At 38.1% G+C, this 25,312-nt stretch overlaps 1 protein-coding gene across 3 annotated transcripts in view; it reads right to left on the reverse strand.

Moving 5' to 3' along the window:
• Positions 1-25,312, reverse strand: part of LOC114658183 (alpha-2-macroglobulin-like protein 1) — a 291,504-nt gene that overhangs the window by 128,549 nt on the left and 137,643 nt on the right. The window contains exons 30-35 of one of the 3 annotated variants that reach the window (XM_051932112.1): positions 18,443-18,658; positions 14,277-14,398; positions 11,647-11,737; positions 11,386-11,454; positions 7,299-7,404; positions 6,890-6,931 (exon numbers count right to left, since the gene is read on the reverse strand). The exons of the other annotated variants lie outside the window; for them this stretch is intronic. Coding sequence (XP_051788072.1) covers positions 6,890-6,931; positions 7,299-7,404; positions 11,386-11,454; positions 11,647-11,737; positions 14,277-14,398; positions 18,443-18,658 — 646 coding nt within the window. The remainder of the gene's footprint in view (positions 1-6,889; positions 6,932-7,298; positions 7,405-11,385; positions 11,455-11,646; positions 11,738-14,276; positions 14,399-18,442; positions 18,659-25,312) is intronic. 3 annotated transcript variants of the gene reach the window in all.

The following is a 25,312-nucleotide window of genomic DNA, read 5'->3' on the forward strand; positions in this document are numbered from 1 at the left end:
TTTTGTAGTCTTAACTGAAAATAAGACAGCTTTGACCTTAATTTCCAATTTTCCCAGGAGTTATTGCCCTGAAGCCTATTGTTATGCTGGCAGTTATAATTATAAGGATTAAAAGGATAGATTAGAGATAGCTTGCTCTCTTTCTCTCCCCCCCTGTTTTCCTCTAGGGGGCACTAGCTCCCTGGTTGGAATAAGTTCTTTTGTAATTGCGGCGTCTTAAGTAACTCAAAACTATATAGGTGATACCCCTCCCATAGTGATACGGCGGTAAGAAATCACAGAAGAGAAAATAACTTAGCTTTCTTTAATAACAATTTACGTGGCATAACAGACAAGGAAGTCATAGCAAGACTATTATCGAAGTGGGATCTCGATGTATACAGTCTGCCATTTTCGTTGCTGTGCTGGAAGGATTTTCAGGATCAGATGACATTATCTCCCATCTGTCAGCTTCAAAGGTGAGGTGGGCAGTGTTCCAAAACTTTATACTCTTTCTCCATGTGCAGGCCCTTACTTAGGTAAAATCATGCCATTCCAAACAAGGCAAAGAGAAGATTCAATATCATTCTGCCTCTGTCACACAGAAATAGCGCACGTTGCCCATTTGTCTTTGTCTATCTTGTTCTATGCTTGGCCTAGTAGTTCTAAATGCTGAGCCCCTTTGTACTAAATCTGGCTCAGCTGTGCATGTAGAAAGACAAGAAAACAGATTTAAAATATTTGCACAGAGCACAGCGACATTAAACTTATATTCTGATTACACCCCCTAGTCCCCCTGCCCCCTCCCCCCCCCATTTTGCCTTCCCATGGGAGGCTGGACCACACACTTTACAAAGTCCCAGTCCTCTGATATACCTAGAGACTGAGCATGTCCAAAACAAAACAAGCCCCCCAGCAGCGGCATATGAGGAATAAAACTGAGAAATCTATTGCCAATACATTCCAAATACAAAGCATAAGGGAGAAGGATGTATAATTACAGTACCAGTATCATTGCAACAAATCAAACAACCGGTATGATTTTCTTTGCCATGCCAGGACAAGATGAGACTCACAATCGTATTTCAAAAAAGTGTTGGGATCAGTTTTCTGCTTCCTCTGTAGAGGAAGATGTAATGATTACCTTGAATGTCCACTTTCAGTTTGGTAGGGTAGAGGAGGCTGTATCTGATCTCGGCTTTCTGTAAGCACTGTTAATGTTGTAAAAAGCAGCACGTTTAGCAGCTGAAGAGAGTGAGAAATCAGGGAAAATATGAATGTGGTTATTTTCAAATATAATCTCTCGTTTCTGACTGAGAAGTAACATTACATGTAATTTAAATTGTAATTTTTCACAATAAGTGTCCTAGGTTTAGAGGTATTTGATCCCCGTATGCGGTAAGCTACTAGCTACTGCTATCTCGGTGTCTGATTTAAAGTCCTCTCCAATTATTTTAGAGAATAGCTACGAATTTCACTGGGTTTGGACTTTCACAATTCTCAGGGAGACCTTCTATTCTAATATTATTCCTTCTGCATTCATCTTTCAGTGCAGCAAGACTGTCTCTGAGTTTTTTGCATTTAGAATTTGCAGATGTTGCTTTTCCGTCAGCGGTAGATGCCATATGTTTGGCTGTTTCAATTCGAGTCTTGAACGTTTGTTTAACATCTTCCAACTGAGCGCCAAGTGCTCTCAGTTTATTGTCAAAATTAGACATGTTTTCCTGAATTTGTTTCTCAATTTTTTCTAGCATACCACAGGGTGATTATTTACATGTTTCTCCTGGTCTTTAAAATCCTGCCATAGCTTCTCGTTTGTCTTGTGAATATCATTTATTTCCTTCCATATATCATTTTTTTCTTTCTTTATATCTTTCTTGAGCTCCTTTATGTCTTCAGCGGTGACCATTGCAGCAATCCCTTACCTTCACTTCGAACAGATCGTTTCGGCCTTCTTGCTCTGCGAGTGAAATTGCAAGCCCTTTTAAAGTCGATGCTTCCGGCTCCCAAGGATGGATGAGATGAGAATGCGGAAGGCAAGGCCATTTTCAGTTTCAATGAATCTCCTGGAATTGATGAGCTATCGTGACCTGAATCACTTGCACATTCGCTCCCACTTTCGCTCTTAGCTGGAAACAATGCAGCAGCGGCCCTGGGTCCCGGGAAATCTGTGCTTTCACCTGTCTGTTCCGGGTCAGTCTCTGTAAGGCCAAACCTTGAACTTGGACTTGATGCCTGTCTAGGCTTGGATGTAGCTTTAGATTTCTTTTCCGTTTCTTTCTGTGCCCCTTTCTTGCCACTCATGTTTATATATTCTTGCATATACTGTAATAGAACCTCCTAGGGTTGGGTAAACACAGGATACCTTAGGATAATAAAAAATAAGAGAAAAAACAACACCACTGCCAACAGAGTTGGTCCGTGTACTTTTGGTATTTGAAATTTCATTTCAGAAAATATCATTTAAAAAAGAAAAAGAGACACTTATTTGATTTTCAACTTAAAAGGGAAAAATGAAACACACAAAACAATTACTTTTTTCCTTTTGTTCTTTCGCACATCAGAAAAGAAAAATGCAAGAAACAAGAACGAGAAAACACCCTTTATTTCGCAGTAAGTAACAACAATAGCGTTCATAAAAGATCTGCTATATAGTGGTCCGTGTACTTTTTGGTATTTGAAATTTCATTTTAGAAGCAAAAATGAAAAAACAAAAATGAAAGGAATTTTCAGATTTTGATTTTTGATTAAAGAATAAAATGATGGAAAATAAGGTATTTTTTAATTCTGTGGTAACAAATAGCAGTCATAAACTTAAAATTACACATACTTTTCTCGATTTATTTGTGATTCAAATAATGAAAGTGTAATAGCTCAAAAACAACAAAACAGACGCATTTTCATTGTCTGAAACCGGAGGTACTTCTTTTTCTGCGCGATTTTTGATGACACGTGCGAACAGTTCTACTCACAACTCATCGACCGACGGCCTTGAAGTTTCACTGCATGCCATCAGCAGGGGATGGACCATTATGTTGTTTTTCAGAATTAAAAGAACATTTCAATGTTCACTCCGGGACGAGGACATGACTGTAGAAAAACAGTCGCATCTTTCAGGTAAAAATACAAGCTTTGCAAACTTTGCTTCATTGATGTAGCAGTTCTTTTATGAACGTTGTTGTTGTTACTTACTATGAAACAGCTAACATTTGGTGATTTCATTTACTAACACTAAGCCTGGCAAATGTTGTAGTGCTAGCATTTTGAATGTGTGTAAATGTGTGAATGGTTGATCATTGACAAGTGTAGCACATGTTAAGAAAACTTTCTGTAAATCACGTTGCTCTCCTAACGTGTTACACTTGTGCGCACTGTTAATACTCGAAACGATTACTTGCTATAGTAGCCGGTAAAAGTCAATGAGCAACCATTCAAAATGCTAGCACTATAAAAATTGCCAGACTTAGTATTAGTAAATGAAATCGCCAAATGTTAGCTGTTTCACAGTAAGTAATAACAATAACGTTCATAAAAGAACTGCCACATCAATGAAGCAAAGTTTGCAAAGCTTGTATTTTTACCTGAAAGATGCGACTCAGTTTTTCTGCAGTTATGTCCTCGTCCCGGAGTGTCACTCTTTTACTGTTCCGAAAAACAATGTAATGATCCATCCTCTACTGATGCCATGTAGTGTAACTTCAAGGTCGTCGGTCGATGTGTTATGAGGAGGAGGACTGTTCGTACGTGGCATCAAAAATCGCACAGAAGAAGAAGTACCTCCGGTTTCAGACAATGAAAATGCGTCTGTTTTGTTGTTTTTGAGCTATTACACTTTCATTATTTGAATCACAAATAAATCGAGAAAAGTATGTGTAATTTTAAGTTTATGACTGCTATTTGTTACCATAGAATTAAAAAATACCTTATTTTCCCTCATTTTATTCTTTAATCAAAAATCAAAATCTGAAAATTCCTTTCATTTTCATTTGTTCGTTTTTGTTTCTAAAATGAAATTTTAAATACCAAAAAGTACACGGACCGGGGGGTCCACTTCAGACATCCATCTCCTGTAAAGGACAAGACCAACTGCATTAAGCAGAAATTAAAATTTAATTTTTTTTGAGTTTAAGGCAGTTATGAATACTGCTGTGAGAAAATAGCAACTTCCAAGAAATGATGAATGTTTTACAGGAAAAGTAGAGCTATTGTGGGCTATTATATAGTTTAGTAATTAAAGATGCTAAAAGTTAAGATAAACAAGTCATTGTCTATGTTTTGACACAGATTCTTTATTGAATTAAAAGGTGAGCTAATAGGCTACAAACTTGATAATGTACTAACTAAAATTGGGTTGCAAATAGAGAAATGCATGCTGTAATTGTTAACAAAAATAAGCTAGAAACTTGTAAATATGTTTAAGTTAGAGATTTATATTGTAAAATGTTTTCATTTTTTTGGATATAACATAAAATAACATTTTCAAATCTGTTTAATTTAATTTAGGTGATGGGGGTCCTGATCTTATCCTGACAGCATTAGGCCCAAGGCAGGATACAACCTTGGAAGAGGTGGCATTCAATCTCAGCCCTGTTATTGTGCACAGCAATTTTTTTATTTTTTTGAGGTTGTAGTTGTCACAATTCACTCTTTCGCCTTGCATTGACTGCCATTTGGAAGAGGAGAGACCTCTGGGTTGGGGAGGAAGTAGCTGAGAACTTACTTCAAAAACTGCACACACAAAGCAAGGACAGACGAAATAATTCAAGAAAGCAGAATTTGTTTTATTGGAGCAAATAGGAGGAAAAAAACTGTAATCAGTGGTTTTCTTTTTCTAAAAAGACACCAACAATGAAACATACCGTGTACATGTGACAATAATGACCCTGTAAATTATAAACTTCTTGAATTATAACTTTATCGTTTTTTTCGCATGTCCACTAGACAAATAACAAAAATGACAAACAATACTTCACATTTGAAAATTATGAATTTTCTTAAAGTTCAATAAGCACCTGTTGATTGGGTTAAGATGCCCAATCATCAGAATACAGCTTGCAGTTTTATTATTAAAGAAAATGTCAAAAAATGTCTTGGTCTGCAATTACCTGCTTGTCTAAATACTATGTTATAAAAATTAGCCTTTGAACCTTTCTCTGGAAAAAAGTAGTCAAAGTTAACTTCCAAATGTCTACTAAATTCTGAAGCATTCTGTAGCAGCTTTCCTTTAACAGATTTAAAAGTGCTATTATTTTACTTAGAAACCTGAATGTCCATTGATCTGTATTCTAAATATCTAACAAAAATATAGATAAGTACAATATGAATGAATATTGTTGAGTTGAAAATGTCACATTGACAAGTGATGGACACTTGCAGTGCAGCTTTGTTTCCTGATTTTACTAATGTACCTTTTGGCTAATACTGTATATATACCAGAATGAATGTGACTTACATGAAGCAGTACAGAACATACACAATCGTAGTACTTATATATGAATAGTAATCATTTACTTGTCGTTAATTGAAAAGAAATGTCAGTCAGCTCCGAATATAAAAAGAACATGTAGAAGGCTGGTTTCCAACCACTGCTTGATGAATTCCAAAAAGATATTTTTGTTTCCAACAACAGAACTTCAGGTGAAAGAAAGCCACATTGTGATGATTTATATCTCTCTTTTCAGAATTAATTACTTTTCTCTTCAACATCTGAAAAGTAAGGTGTCTTTTGAGATATTTTGTGCATAACAGATCATGAGAACAGAACATTTAGCCCAACATAGTTAGCCATTTCTTATTCCATAACTCTAAATTCAATGGTCTATTCACAAGGAACACCTTTAAAACCTACTCAGGAGTTAATTCCAAGGTAATGCTTGTAATTACTAAATGCTCTAAAAGTGTACAGTTCTTGTATTGAGTATAAATTTTGCTTCTACATCAAAATACTGGACAGCCTATAAAGTTTTGTTTTTACTTTCACACAATTACCAACATCCTTCCACATTGCCACTGCAGCTCTGAATGAACCAGTTCCAAAGAACCTTATATGGTGAGCTTTTGCCCGAAAGACAATGAACATGGACAGGGGTGCAAGTGTGACAACTCTGATCTTAAATGAGTTAGTGCTGTGCTAATCGTCAAAAATAGGAGTTTAAACAACAAAAGTTTGTAATGTCATGTGAGTGCTGTAAAGAGATTTACCTGATAATTTAACAAGAACTTAGAGTCTCTGGATCAGAATGGGGTGGGTTGTTACCCTGGTGTCTGCTTCAATCATAGTTACTTGTCATTAATAGGATGCAAGTAAGGGAGAAAACTCCACAGGAAATGGTGAATTAATTGGAAAATTACAAAAAGAGTTAAGACCTTAAACCTATAGAAAAGGTGAACATACCTCTATATTTTTTTAAAATGTAAAAACGACACTAGTGCTCTCTCCTAAATGCAGAACAAGTCAAGTGGCAGCGATTTAAATGTTAAGTTCAGTTAGAGATAAAAGGTGATCAGTCTCTATGAAACAGGTTGGGGGGGGGGGGGGGGGGGGGGGGGGGGGGGGGGGGTTGGGGAACCTGTGACCAAAGTGGACTCCCTTGACTGGGACTGTAAACTACTGAGGATGGTGATTTTGAAAGTTTATTGATGCTTTTTGCAGTAGATGGGAGTTTTTAAAGTGTCAAAAATTTATACGTTTCTTGATAGTGTAATGAAAATGGAACTTTCCTAACAAATTTTCTTGAAGAGTAATGTTCCAAATTTCAGTGAAATCAGTTCCTTGGGAGACGAGGTGTTTTATGTGGACAGACAGACACAATATAAGGGATTTTAAGCACACTTTCACCTAAAAAAGAAAGTTGGTGCTGTTGTTACTAAACAGCCTGATAAGACAAACACTGATATTAAAAAAGAATACCTGTAGCGCAAGGGGATCTATATTCAGCTTCAGCATGATCATCTACAAAAATAAAGAATACAAATCCTTTAGTAGAAAGTTTTTTTACAAGTCAGCAGTAGGCAGGTTAATTCAGAAAAGACTGAACAGCTGTAAACTGAAAAAATAGTTGGAAGTGTTACAGTCTGTAGTCCACTGTGGTTGAAGTCATGATTGAAAAAGGGCAAAACAAAGAGAAAAATAACTGTGTTCAGCTTACTGGGAAGTACTCTGTTTGTTCTTTATGCATTATGAAAATTTTAATTTATGTTTTTAAATTATACAACAATATTCTGAAACATAACCATCTTGTCATTGGAAAGTACTGCATGTAAATTTAAAATGACACCGAATGAGATGGAATGATGATTGCTTATCATCAATGGCTTACTTGTTTGGTAATAATCATAAATCCTGACAGTAGCTGGTTTCAAATTTTTCACTGCAATCTCCTCTTGAATGCTGAAGTGCAAAGTCAGAGATTTTCTTTGTACAAGCTGAAAAAAAATACAATAGAATGGTACATAACAAAATAACAAAACCTGCTAAAACAAAAAGGGAACATTTTGAGAGACTTTGTAAAGTATACCCATTTATTAAACTCATGCAGACAGATATTACAGAGAGACAATGAAGAGAAATGGGACGAGAAAGAAAGGGAGGTAAAATCGGAGGTGGATGCATAAAGTAAAAAGATCTGAAGAAAAAGGGCTTGACTAGTGAGGAGGTGCAGAAGGTGGAAAAGGTGGATCAAGAACATCGACACCACATAGAAGTGGGAAATGATGAAGAAAAAGATTATACTCTTTTATTCTGTTTTCCTGTACTTCTCATCAGGGTCTGACTAGATTTGAAAAAAACATTCCGACCTCCAGCTTATCCTTAGAGAGTTGTGGAAGATCTGATAAATATATTGTGAGCTGGGGGGCTGATCTCACCCCTAGAGGATATGGCAGACCAATACAAAACATACTCACATGTACATATAGACCTATACCCATAGGAGTCAGAATCTGCATATTTAAAGTAATCAAATATCCAAAGCTATTGAATGTGTGATAAAAATTATAGAACTTGCAAAAAACCCCAGAGGAGAATGTAAAAACATTCCTGGGCCAGAACTGAACAGTGGAGCTGTGAGGCAGCAGTACTAACTACTGGGTACAATTCTTCATTTTAAATAAATAGACTAAAAGACCCAGGCACTAGTAAAATAAAAAAGACCCTAATGTATGTGAAATCATGCTCTAAATATTTCCTTTTAAAAACAAGTAAAAATGAATGTTTAACTTATATTTACAATGTTAGCCATCCATTAATTAATCTGTTCATACATTCATTTCAGAAACAAAATCTTTTTCGGGATTTCTTTCATTAACACTAGACTTACCAAAGCCTACGAAAAAACGTGTAATCCCAGCCTGCCTTAAATCCCTTTGCAACTTTCCGTCAGCGTCTTTTGTGTTGTAAATGAGTCAATAAGCACAGGTAGCAAGCAGCCTGCTATCACCCCCCCCCCCCCCCCCCCCCCCCCCCATCACCCCCCCCCTCCCCCACCACTGCAGGAAGTTCTGCCAGCACAAGTCTTTTTCCCTGCGTGTCAGTTGCCTAGAGTTGTATAGGGTAAATAATATATTGTTATTTGGAATACATGCATTTCATGTGTGTTCATTGTCTACAACAATCTATGTAAACACTTTGTTAAAACAGAAACATTTTCCATGTTTTAATAATAATTGAGAAAATGTAGACCTGAAGTGTAATGTGTGAAGCCTGAAGTCCAAATATGAAATAAACACTTTCACAAAAGGTATAAGTATAACAAAACAAGTGCGCTTTTATTCAAGACTCTAACTGCAGAAAAAGAACCCGCATTAGGGTGTGACATTGACACGCACTTAATACAGCTGCTTTGGTGGCACGGCGGTAAGAACTGATGACTGGTATCAAAAGGTAACGGGTTTGACCCTGGATGTCTCCATTTTGAGAAGTGAGCTGCTCTTATTCTTACTATTTTAGACTAAAAACATACATTTGATTTGAGTCTGTAACAGCCAGTTTAAATTTATGGTACTTGTAAAGGATAGTGTTGTTTTTGTTTTTTTTATTATTTAGTTTTTTTCTCCCAGTCACGCTCACACTCCCCCCGATCTGACACTGCTGTTTTCACATAAAGAAGTGCTATAACAGATGTGAATTCAGATGACGATGAGGGCACTTTTGCCATCTCTATACTTTGAATATGTACACAGGAAGCTCTGCAGTCTACTTGTGATTTTACGCTGTAAGAAGATAAGTAAATAAATTAAGGTAAGTAGGTAAATAACATTCGATCCGGCTTTTATATACAAAGTACAACGACAGCAAAAGTGCGATGACAGCTTCCACCTGCAGCTATAGGCTCTTTAGTACGTGAGTGACTCTCCATGCTAGTGTTTAGATCTGAGTGGTGTATGTGCCCAAAAAAGAAGTGTGACTGCATTCTCGTACCATTGCTTGTGAACTGAAGTGTTAGCATGCACTTTTCGTGGCATTACACATGTATTTTCTGAGCATGCCCTTGTCAATCAAACAGAGGAAGCTTTGCAGTCTATTTGTGACTTTACTCTGTAGGAAATAAGTAAATAAATCAAGGTAAATAGGTAAATAACATTCTATCTGGCTTTTATATACAAAGTACAGAGACAGCAAAAATGCGACGTGCATTCTTTCTTCGATGTGGAACCCTCATCATCATCTGAGTTCACCTCTGTTATGTAACGTCTTTATGTGAAAACAGCAGTGTCAGATCAGGGGGAGTGTGAACGTTACTGGGAGAATAAAACTAAATATATATATATAAAAAAAAGCTAACCTTTACAAGTACCATAAATTTACACCAGCTGGTACAGACTCAAATCAAATGTATGTTTTTATTCTAAAATAGTAAGAATAAGAGTAGCTCACTTAAAACGGAGGCATCCGGAGTCAAACCCGTGACCTTTTGATTACCAGTCATCAGTTCTTACAGCTGTGCCACCAAAGCGGTCATAATAAGTGCATGTCAATGTCGCACCCTAATGAGGGTTCTTTTTCTGCAGTTATATTCTTGAATAAAAGTACACTTGTTTTGTTATACTTGTACCTTTTGTGAAAGTGTTTATTTGATATTTGGACTTCAAGCTTCACACATTTTACACTTTATATCTACATTTTGTCAGCTATTACTAAAACATGAAAAACATTTCTGTTTTAACGATGTGTTTACATAGATTGTTGTAGACACGGAACACACATGAAATGCATGTGTTCCAAATAACGATATATTATTTACCCTATACAGCTCGAGGTATCCCACTCCCAGATAATCAAGGCTTGAGCTGGAAGAACATTTTGCCCTTTCTGCAGTGGAGGGGGGAATGTGATAGCAGACTGCTTGTTGCTTGTGCTGATCGACAAATTTACAACACGAAAGACACTAACATGGGCCAGAATTATTAGTTTTTTCGTAGGCTTTGGGTAATTCTAGTGTTAAATATGTGTTCACTTACAACTTTATAAATACTGCTAGTGGCAAAATAGCTCCTCATTTATTTAAATACACTGTTTCATGGAAGATATTGACGTCACTGTCTTTAAAAATAAAATGATTCCACTATATATGTAAAGACAATGTGCATCAATTCTGTGTCTGAAATTGTTACTAATTTCTGTACAATAGGTACTTCAGTAGTTTGGAGTGATAGCAGCATTACTTAAATAAGCCTACTACTCCCAGCTGCCCCTGTAGTATTACACCATTGAGCAGCTTCAGAGTGGCAAGTGTTGCTGGGAGAAAGGATAATAAAGCACTCTCTTTAAAAATACAATCATCTGTATTTATCCATTTCTACACTTCTCACTCCACCTATGGAATACAAAAACTCTTGGACTGCAGTTTCATTCTGGATTCATGTACTGATCCTGTGCCTGCTTCTTCATGCTATTTCATCTGTACACCTGGCATCTCAATTTATTTTCACCATCATCTGCACTTGTTCTACTGAATATGTATTTTAGGCTGTGTCATAAGTGTTGATTGTTTATCATTTAATGCCTAGTGTGTGGCTGGTTTCATCACCACCAGGGAACTGGGGAAGGTGTTTGTGTACACATTGCTTTTTAAATAATTGTGTTTTTTTGCCCTCTTTGTTTGTTTAATATATACTTTATTATTGATTCATTGAGCCTCTTTATAAGTGTTTCTGTGTTTGAGTGTGTGCACACCGGGCCACATCTGGGGGTGTTCCTGGGGTCCCCGCAATAACATAAACAAATCACCGACTTCAGACAGTGTGAATCTTAGCATCCTCGCAATTGCTACAAATTTCATATATAACGTCATAGGCTAAAATGCCACTACTTCTTTAAAATCGCCTTCCAATTAAGTCTTTTAGTCTGAGATTTGAATATCTTTATCTAATATCAATATCTTTATTTAAGTAATAGGCCATACATACTTCCTCAAAATAGATGTCAATGTATCCTTTATCCTTGTCGATACGTTTCACAAGTGGATTATATATAAGCTGTAGTTAAAAACAGGAAATGAAAAAGAATGAAAGTTATTTAAAAAATGTTACTATTGTAAATGATACAATGTGTGTTATTTCTAGAAACACAACTCAACATGAACTATAAACATTAATGCATGGAGTAAAGTCACAAACAAGTCACAAAGCAACTATCTTAGTGCCTGCAGTAAGCTGTACCACACTTACCATTGAAATGGATACCATATCCACATGATACCCTGAAAGCAGTTTGACATTTACAATGACCATATTAGTCCTGTCTCGATTTCCATTGTATCTGAACAAAACGAGAAGAAAGTATGACACAACCTATAAAGTACTTAAATATTGATATTAATGTGTTTTTTTCATTTTTGCAAGTGCATAATGAAATGATTGTTATAATAAACATGACAATGACCTTGATGGTTTACCTAGTTAATTAGTCATGTTACTGCTATTGCTGTTATGCCTCAAAGCCAACAGTATTTTTTTGTACTGCAGCCTTGTGCTGATAGTCTCAGTAAGGTAACAGATTTTTTTATCCCAAAGGGAAATTTGTTTGAAGCATGAAAACACAAAAAACACAGTGATCAAGAGAATAAGACAAAAGATGGTAATTATTCCTATCAGTACACACACCTGTATGATTTCTGCAAATAAGAATAATTACCTTTAACAGTAACTAGAATTCAAAAAGCATATAGCTCTGTAAATAAAAGAATGATTATGATTATCTGATGACCCATAGAAATTGCTAATATTCTTCCAAATTGATTTTGATTTTAGGGATATTTAAAATGTCTTGCGGAAAGTGTAAAGACTGTTTTGGGTAACATGGCCTGTGCTGGTGCAGCTTGGCTACATGCTCTTGTAGCCCTCGGGTAGCATCCTGAACCGAACACCGTTGATACTGAGATGAATCGAGTGAATGAGGACACATATGCAGCAAGGAATAAGTGCAAAAAATAAACAGTGCTTATATTTAAAACAATCAACAATCGAGTGCCCAACAGCAAAATGAAAGAATGAAATTCTTCTTTAAATAAATATTCCAATAAAATAATAGTGAATGTGGAGATTAAAATCCAATAAATATCCATAAAACAAGGTTAAAACTCCATAGCAGGATGCTGTCTGTTAACAATCATGAATCCTAGTGCCTCCTTTAAAACCAACGTCTTTCTGGCATATCCTGACAGATCTCGCAGCACAGAGAGACGCCAACCAACAGGCACAGACAACCTTCTGGTCATGCCTGTGCCCCCGCCACCAATCCCCTGGTGATAAACAAGGTGCCACCAAGCCTTCACTCCCTTTGACTCCTGCTGCCATCCCCGGCCTTGCTGTGGAGTCCTCTGGAGGATTCTGGTCGCTCCTGCTCCCTGGTTGCTCAGCAGGATGAACCTTCAGCCCCCTCTTGAGCGCCAGCCACACGCTCCTTCCGCGGGGCTCTACTCCAATCCGCCTACTTCCTCCCATTTTGCACTAGCTCGCTCTCACTCCTGCCCTTCTGTCCTTCCTTTAAACTTCAGGGCTCTTTTCAATTCCTTTCTGTTCATTTCTCATCTCACCAGCCCCTGCCCCGTCCATGCAGGCTTCTCTTATTCTAGCTGTTTAATTGGTTGCAGGTGTGAGAAGCCGTTTTCTCCGTGGTATCATTGAGGTGGCTGACTGTTTTGCCCATTTCTACACATGCATGTGGCACGGCCAGCCAGCTCCTCCATTAACTGCAGAGCGAAATACACTCACACACACCACCACCCAATTGATGCCTGCATCTTCTCGAGGTACAATTTTTAAAATTAGCCACCTCTGACTGAGCCACAGACCCACTATATCATAGGGCCTTTAGTTGGTCCCTGTGTCTGCAAAGTTAAAAATGTAAATATCTCCTTGACGTAAAATAGAGCTCATTAAATGTGCTTAATAACATCAAGGAGTTTGCCATTTTTCTACACTTTGTGATTTTAATATTCAGCATTTGCAGGTGCAGCAGAGCTATGAATAGTATGCAGTCTGAAAAGGTTGGGAGCATGTGTTTCTAGAGCGTTTCTGCACCCAACACACGATGAACTACCTGGGCTAGGACCCGAGTGCAGCGGGTGACACTTCAGCACCACACTGGACCAGCATGAGGTCTTTTACAGTGGCTGAAAAGCTGAGGGTAGAATATTAACACTCGGTGTATAATGTCCTTTTAGTCTTAACTTAATACTGTGGTCAACTCTTTCAATTGCAATGCCAGACTTCTGCCCACTAAACAGTTTTCTGCTCTTTCCATGTGAGAAAGGAATAGATGCCCCTAATGCTCCATTTTGACAACGGTAGGATTGTGTTAATTCAGTGAGTCCACAATGGACTGTGAACTGATCAGTGAATTGTAGTAGTAGGTTTATTGTTAACATTCACTGTGTGATGACCATGATGACAGAGCAGCAGCAGAGGTTTTAGTCAAAGTCTCTTGATATACTAATGTATCTGTGCCTCTAACTCCATATATGTTCTCCAGCTGAAAGTACAGCTGAGAGTACTGAATAAAAGGATAAGATTGTAGGTTCAAGATGTAAAAATAATGTCTCTTCAGGGGTTAATGTCCATGAAAGGTTGCAGAAAATAACTAGATAAGTAAGTTTTGGAATGTGGTAGGCATGCTAGTGGAGGTCGTCCAGCATGGTATACTGGAAGGAAATCCTAGGGTCATGCTAAAGGTCCACAGTCCATGTGAACATACTTGGTAACCTCTGCTTAACCCTGCTCAGTGTCTTTCCAAGGTGACTCTTGTTTGATTAATTGATACACAGAAACATAACTGGATCAATAAAGATCTAACTTACCTAACAACAATTTTAAGGAGTAACATATTTTTCGCATTACTGTTGCATTGTCCTTCAGCTACAACTGTGATGTTGAAAATTGAAAAGTCTGGCGGGGGTGGAACATTGTACTCAAGTGCCAGCTGAAAAATAAAAAAAAACAATTGTGCAGAGAAAAATTGTTTTTTCATAGAAATAAGAGCTTGTTTATAAAATGTTTGGATTGCAAAGAAGGTGTGTAAGATATTGAAAACACAGGTGCAGAACCAAAACCATTTATGATTGCTTAAGGAGAAGCACAGTGCCATGACATGACTCATGAGAACAACGTCTAATTCTGAACAAAAACACCTCGTGTTAGTATTTTACTTATTCTGTCTAGTTGGACAGTTATTACTATAAAAAATGCTGGCATCCTTTCGTTTGGAAAAAAGGAAACTTTCAAGAAGACTAAAATTGCTCAAATGTGCCTTGTTTTCCAGGGAAAATATGATTGACATCATTTCCATTTTGTAGGCTGTGAGGTGTTGCCATGTTGCGAGTTGATTATTGTGTTTCAATAATGTCTTCTGTGACTTTGGTGCTTTTGATTCTGGTTATCACATTATTGACGAGCAGTATTAGTCTGAATTATGAGTAAACATATTAGGGTTACCCTATTCTGCAGCAAAGGGAGTCAAGAGGACAATTCTCTATGAAGCAGGCAGCATCCTAAATTTTCAGGATTACACACAGATGTACTGTAGATAAGCATGTAAACAGTGATATGTTAAAAAAATTGTGTTTTTTCTGGGGGAAACAATTGTCTGCTGCAATTGGTGCAACATCATGCAAGCACAGGATCCGGTCATAAAGTGACACCTAGTGAAGATGCGGGGTTATTGTGCACAGCAGTAATCAACTCAAAAGAATTGAACAAATGTTGTATTCATAAACATTTATTCCTGTATGTGCTGAAGGGTAAATTTAATCTGCCCAGTTGAGGGTCACTGAATTAATGATAATCGCAGCAGCACTGGGTGTAAGGCTAAAAGCACACATGGTGCACAGTGTGGCAATCATTTCAAGACAAAAAAGAGTGTGCTGTGTGCAATCAAGTAACAAAAACATATTAATTAACTGTCTGCTTAGTTTGAATCCAATAATTTGCTAAACATATTTTGAAACAGTGTGATCTGGTTGCACAGTAGCCAGTGTTCACCTGGTGGCTCAGATTAGAGAAAGGGGATGGTTGTTATTTACTTTATGAATGGCTAACATTTTCTTAATTAAGAAGTCTCACTGACAACAATTTAAGAATCCATTAAGACAGATAATAATACTTAGTTCATCCATCCATCCATCCATTATCCAACCCGCTGTATCTTAACTACAGGGTCACAGGGGTCTGCTAGAGCCAATCCCAGCCAACACAGGGCACAAGGCAGGAAACAAACCCTGGGCAGGGTGCCAGCCCACTGCAGATACTTCAACATGTTCTATATACTGATCAAGCCAGAAATGGACAGGCACATGCAAATCCCATATGTTGCTCTGAGGTAGAGCTCTGCACTATGACTCTGCCCATTTCTTAAGACATCTGTGCTAAACATTAACCTGATTAAAACTAAAACTGTATTGTCACGCATGTGCATCAGAGGACTCCTTTGCAGGCTGAGTTAAGGTATGCAATAACCCACTGAGATGAGAGTGGGTGCTGACGCTAACCTTGTCCCCTCTGTCTTCTTCCCTCACAGTGCTGAGAAACTGCCCAATGAGGGTACCTAGCCTTGCCCATTCTGGTCTGATCGCCATAAAAGATGTGGGATGGAGCATCAGTTCGATTAAAAAAAAACTTTATTTCATTAGAAAACCTGGATCAAGGGTTGGTGCTAAACCACACATTTTTCTTTCCTTTTTTCGTTCATTTCAATTTGTCTGGCGATGACCAAAGGGGTGTGGGTGTGTGTGTGCGTGTGCCCTGCGGTGGGCTGGTGCCCTGCCCAGGGTTTGTTCCTGCCTTGCGCCCTGTGCTGGCTGGGATTGGCTCCAGCAAACTCCCTGTGACCCTGTGTTAGGATATAGCGGGTTGGACAATGACTGACTGACTGACTGACTGAAGAAAGGGGATCCATGGGTTGGTGTCCAAAAAATGCCACCAGACTATAGTATACTTATAATTTTTTTGAATTCTTGCTACTTGATTGCAGGTTATGTACTTTAATCTGTCATTCAATAGCTGTCACTAGAAGACCATGATTGCACAACAACACCAGCATATTTTGTTTCTAGTTTCAATGAGCTGCTTCATCCAGGATGTGGCATTGATATCCTATAAAAAGGCTCCCAAAACACTCTTTTTTGCAGCATTTTAAGACTTGACTTCAATCAAGTAAGAGTATGGCTGAAAATGCCTGTAAACTGCTGCACGCAAAAGTTTCCTAATCCATTTGCTGCTAGGTTTGAATAGTGTCATTGAAAACAATGCTAAACAACTTTTCGAGCGGTTCAGGTCAAATGCTAAAATGCTAGAAAAATACTAAAGTGTGAATAGGCTCTCTTGACATTTTATTGAGGGCAATATTCTAACAAATCAGCTTAGTCAAAATTTATACATCAGTGTTACATATTAACTTTCAGCATTTGCATACCGTTAAAAGTTTTCAGAAAGCAAAATACATTACATTTTTAAATAAATCTTCTTCTTTTTGCAGCTGCTCCCGTTAGGGGTCGCCACAGTGGATCGTCTTCTTCCATATCTTTCTGTCCTCTACATTTTGTTCTGTTACAAACATCACCTGCATGTCCTCTCTCACCACATCCATAAACCTTCTCTTAGGCCTTCTTCTTTTCCTCTTGCCTGGCAGTTCTATCCTTAGCATCCTTCTCCCAATATACTCAGCATCTCTCCTCTGCACATGTCCAAACCAACGCAATCTTGCCTCTCTGACTTTGTCTCCCATGTACTCATTTCTAATCCTATCTATCCTCATCACACCCAATGCAAATCTTAGCATCTTTAACTCTGCCACCTCCAACTCTGTCTCCTGCTTTCTGGTCACTGCCACCGTCTCCAACCCATATGACATAGCTGGTCTCACTACCATTCTGTGGACCTTCCCTTTCACTCTTGTTGATATCTGTCTCTCAGAAATCACTCTTGACACTCTTCTCCTCCCATTTCACCCTGCCTGCACTCTCTTTTTCACCTCTCTTCCACAATCCCCATTACTCTGTACTGTAGATCCCAAGTATTTAAACTCATCCACCTTCATCACCTCTACTCCTTGCATCCTCACCATTCCACTGACCTCCCTCTAATTTACACACATGTATTCTGTCTTTTTCCTACCGACCTTCATTCCTCTCCTCTCTAGAGCATATCTCCACCTCTCCAGGGTCTCCTCAACTTGCTCCCTATATTCGCTACAGATCAGAATGTCATCAGCAAACATCATAGTCCACGGGAACTCCTGTCTAATCTCGTCTGTCAACCTGTCCATCACCATTGCAAATAAGAAAGGGCTCAGAGCCGATCCCTGATGTAATCCGACCTCCACCTTGAATGCATCCGTCACTCCTACTGCAGACCTCACAACGGTCACACTTCCCTCGTGCATATCCTGTACAACTCTTACATACTTCTCTGCCATTCCCAACTTCCTCATATAATACCACAACTCCTCTCGAGGCACCCTGTCATATGCTTTCTCCAGGTCCACAAAGACACAATGCAACTTCTTCTGGCCTTCTTTATACTTTTCCATCAACACCCTCAGAGCAAACATTGCATCTATGGTGCTCTTTCTTTCTTCTTAACCTAGTTTCCACTACTCTTTCCAATAACTTCATGCTTTGGCTCATCAATTTTATCCCCCTATAGTTACTACAGTCCTGCACATCCCCCTTACTCTTAAATATCGGCTCCACTCCTCAGGCATCCTCTCACTTTCCAAGATTCCATTAAGAATTAAGAATTCTTAATTAATTAATTAAGATTACATTTTTAAATAGATACATGTATTAAATGAATAATAATAAAAGTTTTGTTTGAACTTATTGCTTGAAAACATAAAACTATACTTTATACAGTAATACTAACATTTTAGGTTTTAATTTGGGTTTCTCTTTCAGAAAGTGCAAAAGTTCACTTTGCAAAAATAACAAAAGAAAAGCCATTTGATGTGTAAGAGATTAAAGACACTGACCTGCACAAAAGAACACACATCACCCTCTGCCTGAACGCTGTATGTCCCAGGAATTTCTGGCAGAGACCGCTCTTGATAGAGCAGTCGATTGCTTTGGTCCAGATGGAACTGTGCCTGAAATCCTTGTGCAGAGCTAATGGTTACTGTGCTGGAACCATCAGGTTTGTAAGTTCGAGCAGCATAAAGAGCCAGAGCCTGCAGCGCTACAACTGTGTCCTGCAGAAGAAAAAATCAATATGAATGTGGATATTGGCCATACTCTTGGAATGGATGGTTAAGTTCAATAAGAGCTCTGAAAAGCATATCATTTTAAAACTTGCTCCATTTATACAGCCAATAATAACCTTAATTTAATTTAGTGACCCTACTCGTCTGTTTCACGTGAAAAAACAGATCTGAATATTAAAGGCTCTGTTGATTTTATCTAACACCAGCTTGGCGTTAAAAGTGAGCATTGTTTGTTTACAGCATATATTGACCTCTTCTGTGTAGTTGACAAAGTAGAAGGCATACATACAGTGGATTCAGAAAGTATGCAGAACCCTTCACATTATGCACACTTTATTGAATATAAAAGTTTAAATATATACATTTCACATTTTTCTCTCATCAATCTACACTCAAAAACCCATAATGATAAAAACATATTTTCAGAAAGGCTTGCAAATTTATGGAAAATCAAATGCTGAAATTAAAATACATTTTAATTAAATAAATACAATATGCACAAAGTGAAGTTTATCCCAACATGACCAAAACTCTGGCCCTGATATTTATTTAAAGTTATAGAAAATGCTAAAACTATTGGAAACAGTCATCAATGCAAGATGAATGGTAATGTACTTGCTGAAGTATCACCAGTATTTAACTTAATACACAAAAGTAATCCGACTTCTCTTGCATGAATACTAGTAATGATTTTGTTGGCTCTTGAATGTTTATGCAGTTTTACAATTTGCAAGCATGTGCCATTATATAGGCTTTATTTGTTGACTTCTAACACACAACTAAACTAATACTGTTCTTAGCGGAGCGGATGTATATAAGGTTTGTGAAGTTGGTTGTATTGACATGACAGCATCACAGTTGTACTCTCAACGAAAAAAATGATATATAGATCTATATTATTATATGATGTACGGTTTTGAATAAAAATTAGTATTGCATGAAAATGTCATATGAAAACGTTGCACAATATAGCTAGTCTTTATATATATAGTCTCTCTGTCTCTCTCTCTCTGTATATATATATATATAAAATATAACGTCTGTCTGTCCACTTTTCACGAGAGAACTACTTAACAGATTTAGATTGGGTTTTTTTCTAAAATTTGCTTGAGCACTCCGGCTGATTTTTTGACTTCTGTCATCCTGCTAATTATCATACTTCACTTGCAGGAGCAATTTATTCGTGCTAATGTGAGGTAGAGGCTGCGGGCCGAGGGGAGGAGGAAGCGTGACGTCAGGAGTGAAGAGCCGGGACAGGCCATCCTCACTTATGTGCCAGCCTCCGTTTGAATCGGTCTACCTGTGTACCTTGCCTCTGCTTAGCTAGTGATACCTGTTTGTTTATTGATTTTTAAAGTTTGTTCTGTTTCACTACTACGCGGGCGGTGCCACAGCGGACAGCTAGTAGTAGATATATATAGTGACATACAAGCTTAATATTGTGCTTTCAGTAGTTAGATAGTTGCAAGATCTCCTACTACCCTAATGCACAACCTTCCTGTCTCATGGTAATTAAAGTCTTTAAAAGTGTCGGTCTCGCTAATGCAATTAGACTTTCCCCAGCTGCGGTGCTTCTGTTTTTCAGATCCATCTCAATGCTAGGGGTCCCTTCCTTCTCCAGGAACACAGCTTTCAGGAGAAGCCTTTGAATTGTATTAATTTCAAGACAGAAAAGAGGTTGTATTGGATTTATTAGTTGCGCTTTTCCCAACTCAAAGGCTCAAATGCTTGTTTCTAAAACTCTAAGACTAAAGTGAAAAATAATGGTGCGGACAAGCTTCATCAGCCTCGGGATAAGTCACAGCATGAGCTAGCATTCCATAATACAAATAAGTAGCAGGCATGCTGAAGTTGCACATTGAATTCTAAATTATGCAGGAAAAATAAGCAGTCTTTGTAATGACAAGGAGCTACATAAAAGAGCAATGTAAAGAACAAGAATTCACTGGCACTTGATGTTGGTGAACACTGTACTGGCTCAGTGCTACATTGATGTACGAAGTGGTACAAGATCTAACAATCTGACTTAGCAAAATGACAAGGACTGCAGAGACCCAAAATTTACTTGCTGCGCTCTCCTGAGGAACTGGGGAGTCTCACAGCTGAGATCTGGAATGCCATTTGCATCAGTACAGGAAGGAAGACAGTGGAGAGACTGCTGCCTCTTTGGCTGTACCACCATCTGTCCATGTGCCAAGTTCCATTGGCATGGTTGTAGCTTCAGGCTCATGGAGGTAGCTCAGGTTGTCATAGACCCTAGGTGAGCAGTATGTGAGGCAGGTCATGAGACTGTGCAGGGAAAAGACAAGGCAGATAGTAGAGTTGCTACAGAGCAGCATTTGAGGGAGATTCTCAAAGCTGTGATAAACACCTCGAAAGCTGTTTCATTAAAGAATGACACAGCTCCATGACAAGGATAAATCTGATTCATGTGCAGTTCCATGACAAGGAATTTCACCTGATCACATATCACTACATAGAAAGACAGCATTAAATATCTCAGCTGCATGGCACGGCAGCCCAGATCTCAACATACCTTATTTGGAATCAGACAATGCACCTTTCAAAATCTCTACTGTGCCACCTGACAACAAAGTTCTCAACACCAGCACTGATGTGTCTTGGTCACCAGCTGCACAGCTGCTGCAGAAATGAGGACCACCTCACCATTTTGAAGACTTTGTGAACCATTCCAAGGAATTTGAAGTGATCACTGGTGACAGAGACTTTGAAGGTAGGGATATGTAATGGTGCTGACAAGTGTCCTCAGCCTTGAGTTATCATTCTATCACACAAATGAGCAGCTTTAGTGCCTACTGCAGGGGAACCAATAAAAACAGCACGCATGCCAAAATTGCACATAGAATTTCGACTACTATATCAAAAACAAGCAGTCCTTCTAAGGACAGACTAATGGTTATTAAAACTTAATGCTTTTTTTTAGTTTATCAAATGAAACTTGTAATATTTACTTGAGTGTTTTGTTTAGATAAGATGTAGCTTTTAAGTGAGTACACTATGTGACCAAGACTATAGAAAATTACTTAACCAAGTATGTAACATTTAGCTGATAGACAAGCAAAGACAATATACTGCTGGGAAAACCAGGGAATGGGTGGGGGTCAGATGCAAAAGGATAAGCTGAATGATGATAAGTGTTTGCAGAGCTCATGAGGAAGGTAAAAGTGGCCAAGTATGAGACCACTTTTAAAAAGGGGTCCATTAGATGTGTTCTTCTTTCAAACCATCGGCTAAACAAATTGACAAGGATATGAAATGTATTTTTGCACAGTGTTCAATTCTAGGATACAATTATACTTGCTAATACAGAGAATTGTGGGAAATATGCAAATGCAAGTCAAAGGTTAAGAAGACGTATGTTTAAGCTCAGGTAAACTAACCAATGTGTATATGCTCTCAAGAAGATGTAAAATAGGGCCTTTGGGGGACTTTGTTATTTAACTTATACCTCATAATTAGTTTAAAATAACTTCAGATTGATAGAAGAGCAAGACTATCAATGGTAAAATCTCAACTGTTCGATTTTAAGTAATGTCACTAGCTTGTAACAGGATCGGCCTGTACTTCATCTGATAACAAAGCTGTAAATAAGATTTAAATTGACATCTTTACAAAGGCCCCTCTACAGACTTCTTGAGCCAGAAATAGACTCAAGAAAGAACAAAGCCCTATAATTCAAGGAATGACAATTATGATAGACAAAATAATTTGCCTGTGGGAAAGCACTAATTTTGAAACTGGAAATTACTTTATTCCAATTATGAGAGGTTACATCTTCCCTTATAAACCAGTTGCACTCATTCTAGGGCTGGGCGATTTGGCCTAAAATCAAAATCTCGATTAATTGAACATTTTAACTCGATTACGATTAATGAACGATTATTTATTTATTTATTTTTTTGCTCTCATAGTTCACTGACAAGTTTTGTACAGTAAATATGCTCACATATTACAAGTGAGAGATTTTTGAATGAAGGGTGCATTACTTGATTTTAAAATAATTGATGGAAACACACTATCTACTATCTGTGATTATTTATTGAACATCAGTGTTGAACAACTGAAATTAAAGCACACATTGCCTAAAACAAACAGTCACTTTGTTCTTATAAAAAAAGTAAAAATAAATAACTTGCACTTTTGGAAACAAAATAAATTATTTTCAATGTTTTTCTTATTAAAAGTAGAAAATAAGCAGTATCCCTTCTAAATAAAATAACTCTTATATATCCTGTAAATAATATTTTAAGCAGTGCATTTCTTGCATCTTCTGTAAACAAATATTTTAATGTTGTAATTAAAATAGAATTTTCTAAACACTGTTGCATGAGGTGATCTTAGCGATCTTGTCATGTCACTATATGAACATGAATTTACTCTAAGTTCTTACTAAGAAACATGAGCATGTTAACCTTTTCAGGTTTCAGGCAGGACCTGAGGCACGTAACAATGTTTCCGCCCGAACTGAAAACCCACTCTGATGGGGAGCTAGTAGCTGGTATGCAGAGATAGTTTTTTGCCATCTTACTTAGAGTGGGAAAGTGTACATGATGCTTGCTCCACCAGTCCAGTGGATTTGCCTCACTATCCAGCAAGGGGGACACCAAATAGCTGCTCATCTCTGCTTCTAGCGATTGCTGAAGTGACAGAGTGGGTGTAGCTGAACTTGCTGAAGGTGTTGCATCACTCCCTTTAAAAAAGCTTCCTAATGACCTCTTTTGCTTTTATGCTATTATATTTAATTAAGCTGATGTGTACTTACCAATTGCAAGGTGTAGGCGGTGTCCAAAACACTGCTGCCGTAACCATCCATTAAGCGCAGCAGCTATGACAACATTAGCACCATTATCTTCCGCGAAGTCCCATTCAGAAAGCATATCTTTCAGACCTTGCGCAATCATATCTGCCGTGTGATCGGCTGGAAAATATGCCGTCTCAAGGCATCTCTGGCGCAGCTTCCAATCGTCGTCAATGTAGTGCAAGGTAAGGTTCAAGAATGGGTCCATCGTCCTACCTGACCAGAGATCAGATGTGGCTGCAAAGTGTTGAACATTTTTCAGTTCAGCAGCAACATTTTTACAACATGTCTTGTACATGTCTGGCAGCGCAGTTTTAGAAAAATGTGATCGCGATGGCACAGTGTATCTTCTGTCGAGAGTTTTAACGAGGTGTTTAAACCCGCTTCGCTCCACTGTAGCCAAGGGAGTCATATCCTTTGCGATGTAATAACAAATAGCATTAGTTATTTCTTTCCATCTTCTTGAACTCTTCTCATACTGTGTGGCATTTGTGAACGCTTGTGTTATCGACATCTGCTTTGCGGAGGCACTTGTTGCTGGGCGCTTGTCAGTCTCTTTTTGGTTTTTTTGAGCCATGCACTGTTCATATTCAGTAACATGATTGTGCTTCAAGTGTTGAAACAAATTGGTGGTGTTACCTTTGGGCGTCGAAACTGTTTTTCTACAGTGTCTACATCTGACTTCATTTTGTTCGATGTCATCCTTACTGAAGCCAAAATGTGTCCAAATGACGGAGACTGCGTTTTCTTTGGTACAAGCTGCTCTTGTTGCTCAGTTGAGTCAGTGTTTAAGCTCTCCATGCTCGACATGTCGGCGGAATAACGTAACGGAGCAGGGTCACGTGACTCCACACGCGGTAGTGTTTTTAAAGGGAAAGTAATCGAAATAATCGACCTCGAAAAATTTGATCGATTATAGGTTCTGAATGTTGATTTCGATTACTTTTCGATTAATTGCCCAGCCCTAACTCATTCCATCAGAATATTCTCTCAGAGACTCTCTCTAGGGATACTTTGGGTAATTCTGAAGGCAATCTGAGGAAAATCTAGGTGAGCATTCTGCTCTCACATTCTCCTCTGAAACTAGCTCTATGAAACTAAAATACAGATGAGCTTCTCCCCATTTGGGGAGCTGAAAACCAACAATCTCTTCACTTCCGGACCTGAAAGCTGAAACTCAGTCTGCCAAGCTAAAGCTATGCGGCAGCAGTCTGCAAAGTCTGAGAAGCAGGCATTACTTCAAGAATGGAGCATCAGCATCTAAACTTGTGCCACAAAGAGTAATGCCTTTGACTCCGAAGTTGCAGATGACACAGAAAAGGGTCTAACTGAGGGAAGCATGGCACATGCAAAGAGAAAGTGTGCACTCCAATGGAAGAAGAATCCTCAACTTGAACATGGAGCAGCAACAGCTCCATACAACATTGGATATCATCATTAAAGACTTGGTATTGTAGAACTATTTATCTGTGCCAAGATACATTAGAACTCTATATCAGCAGTAAACAGCCAACCTCTCTATGGTATATGTTTATCTGTCTAATCTGTCTGCATCTTGTCTTATATATCAACATATCAAAATATATATATATATATATATATATATATATATATATATATATATATATATATATATATATATCCATCCATCCATCCATTTTCCAACCCGCTGAATCCAAACACAGGGTCACGGGGGTCTGCTGGAGCCAATCCCAGCCAACACAGGGCACAAGGCAGGGACCAATCCCGGGCAGGGTGCCAACCCACCGCATATATATATATATATATATATATATATATATATATATATATATATATTGTAT

The sequence above is a fragment of the Erpetoichthys calabaricus genome, chromosome 9 (genome assembly GCF_900747795.2).
Source record: "Erpetoichthys calabaricus chromosome 9, fErpCal1.3, whole genome shotgun sequence".
Classification (NCBI taxonomy): Eukaryota; Metazoa; Chordata; class Cladistia; order Polypteriformes; family Polypteridae; genus Erpetoichthys; species Erpetoichthys calabaricus.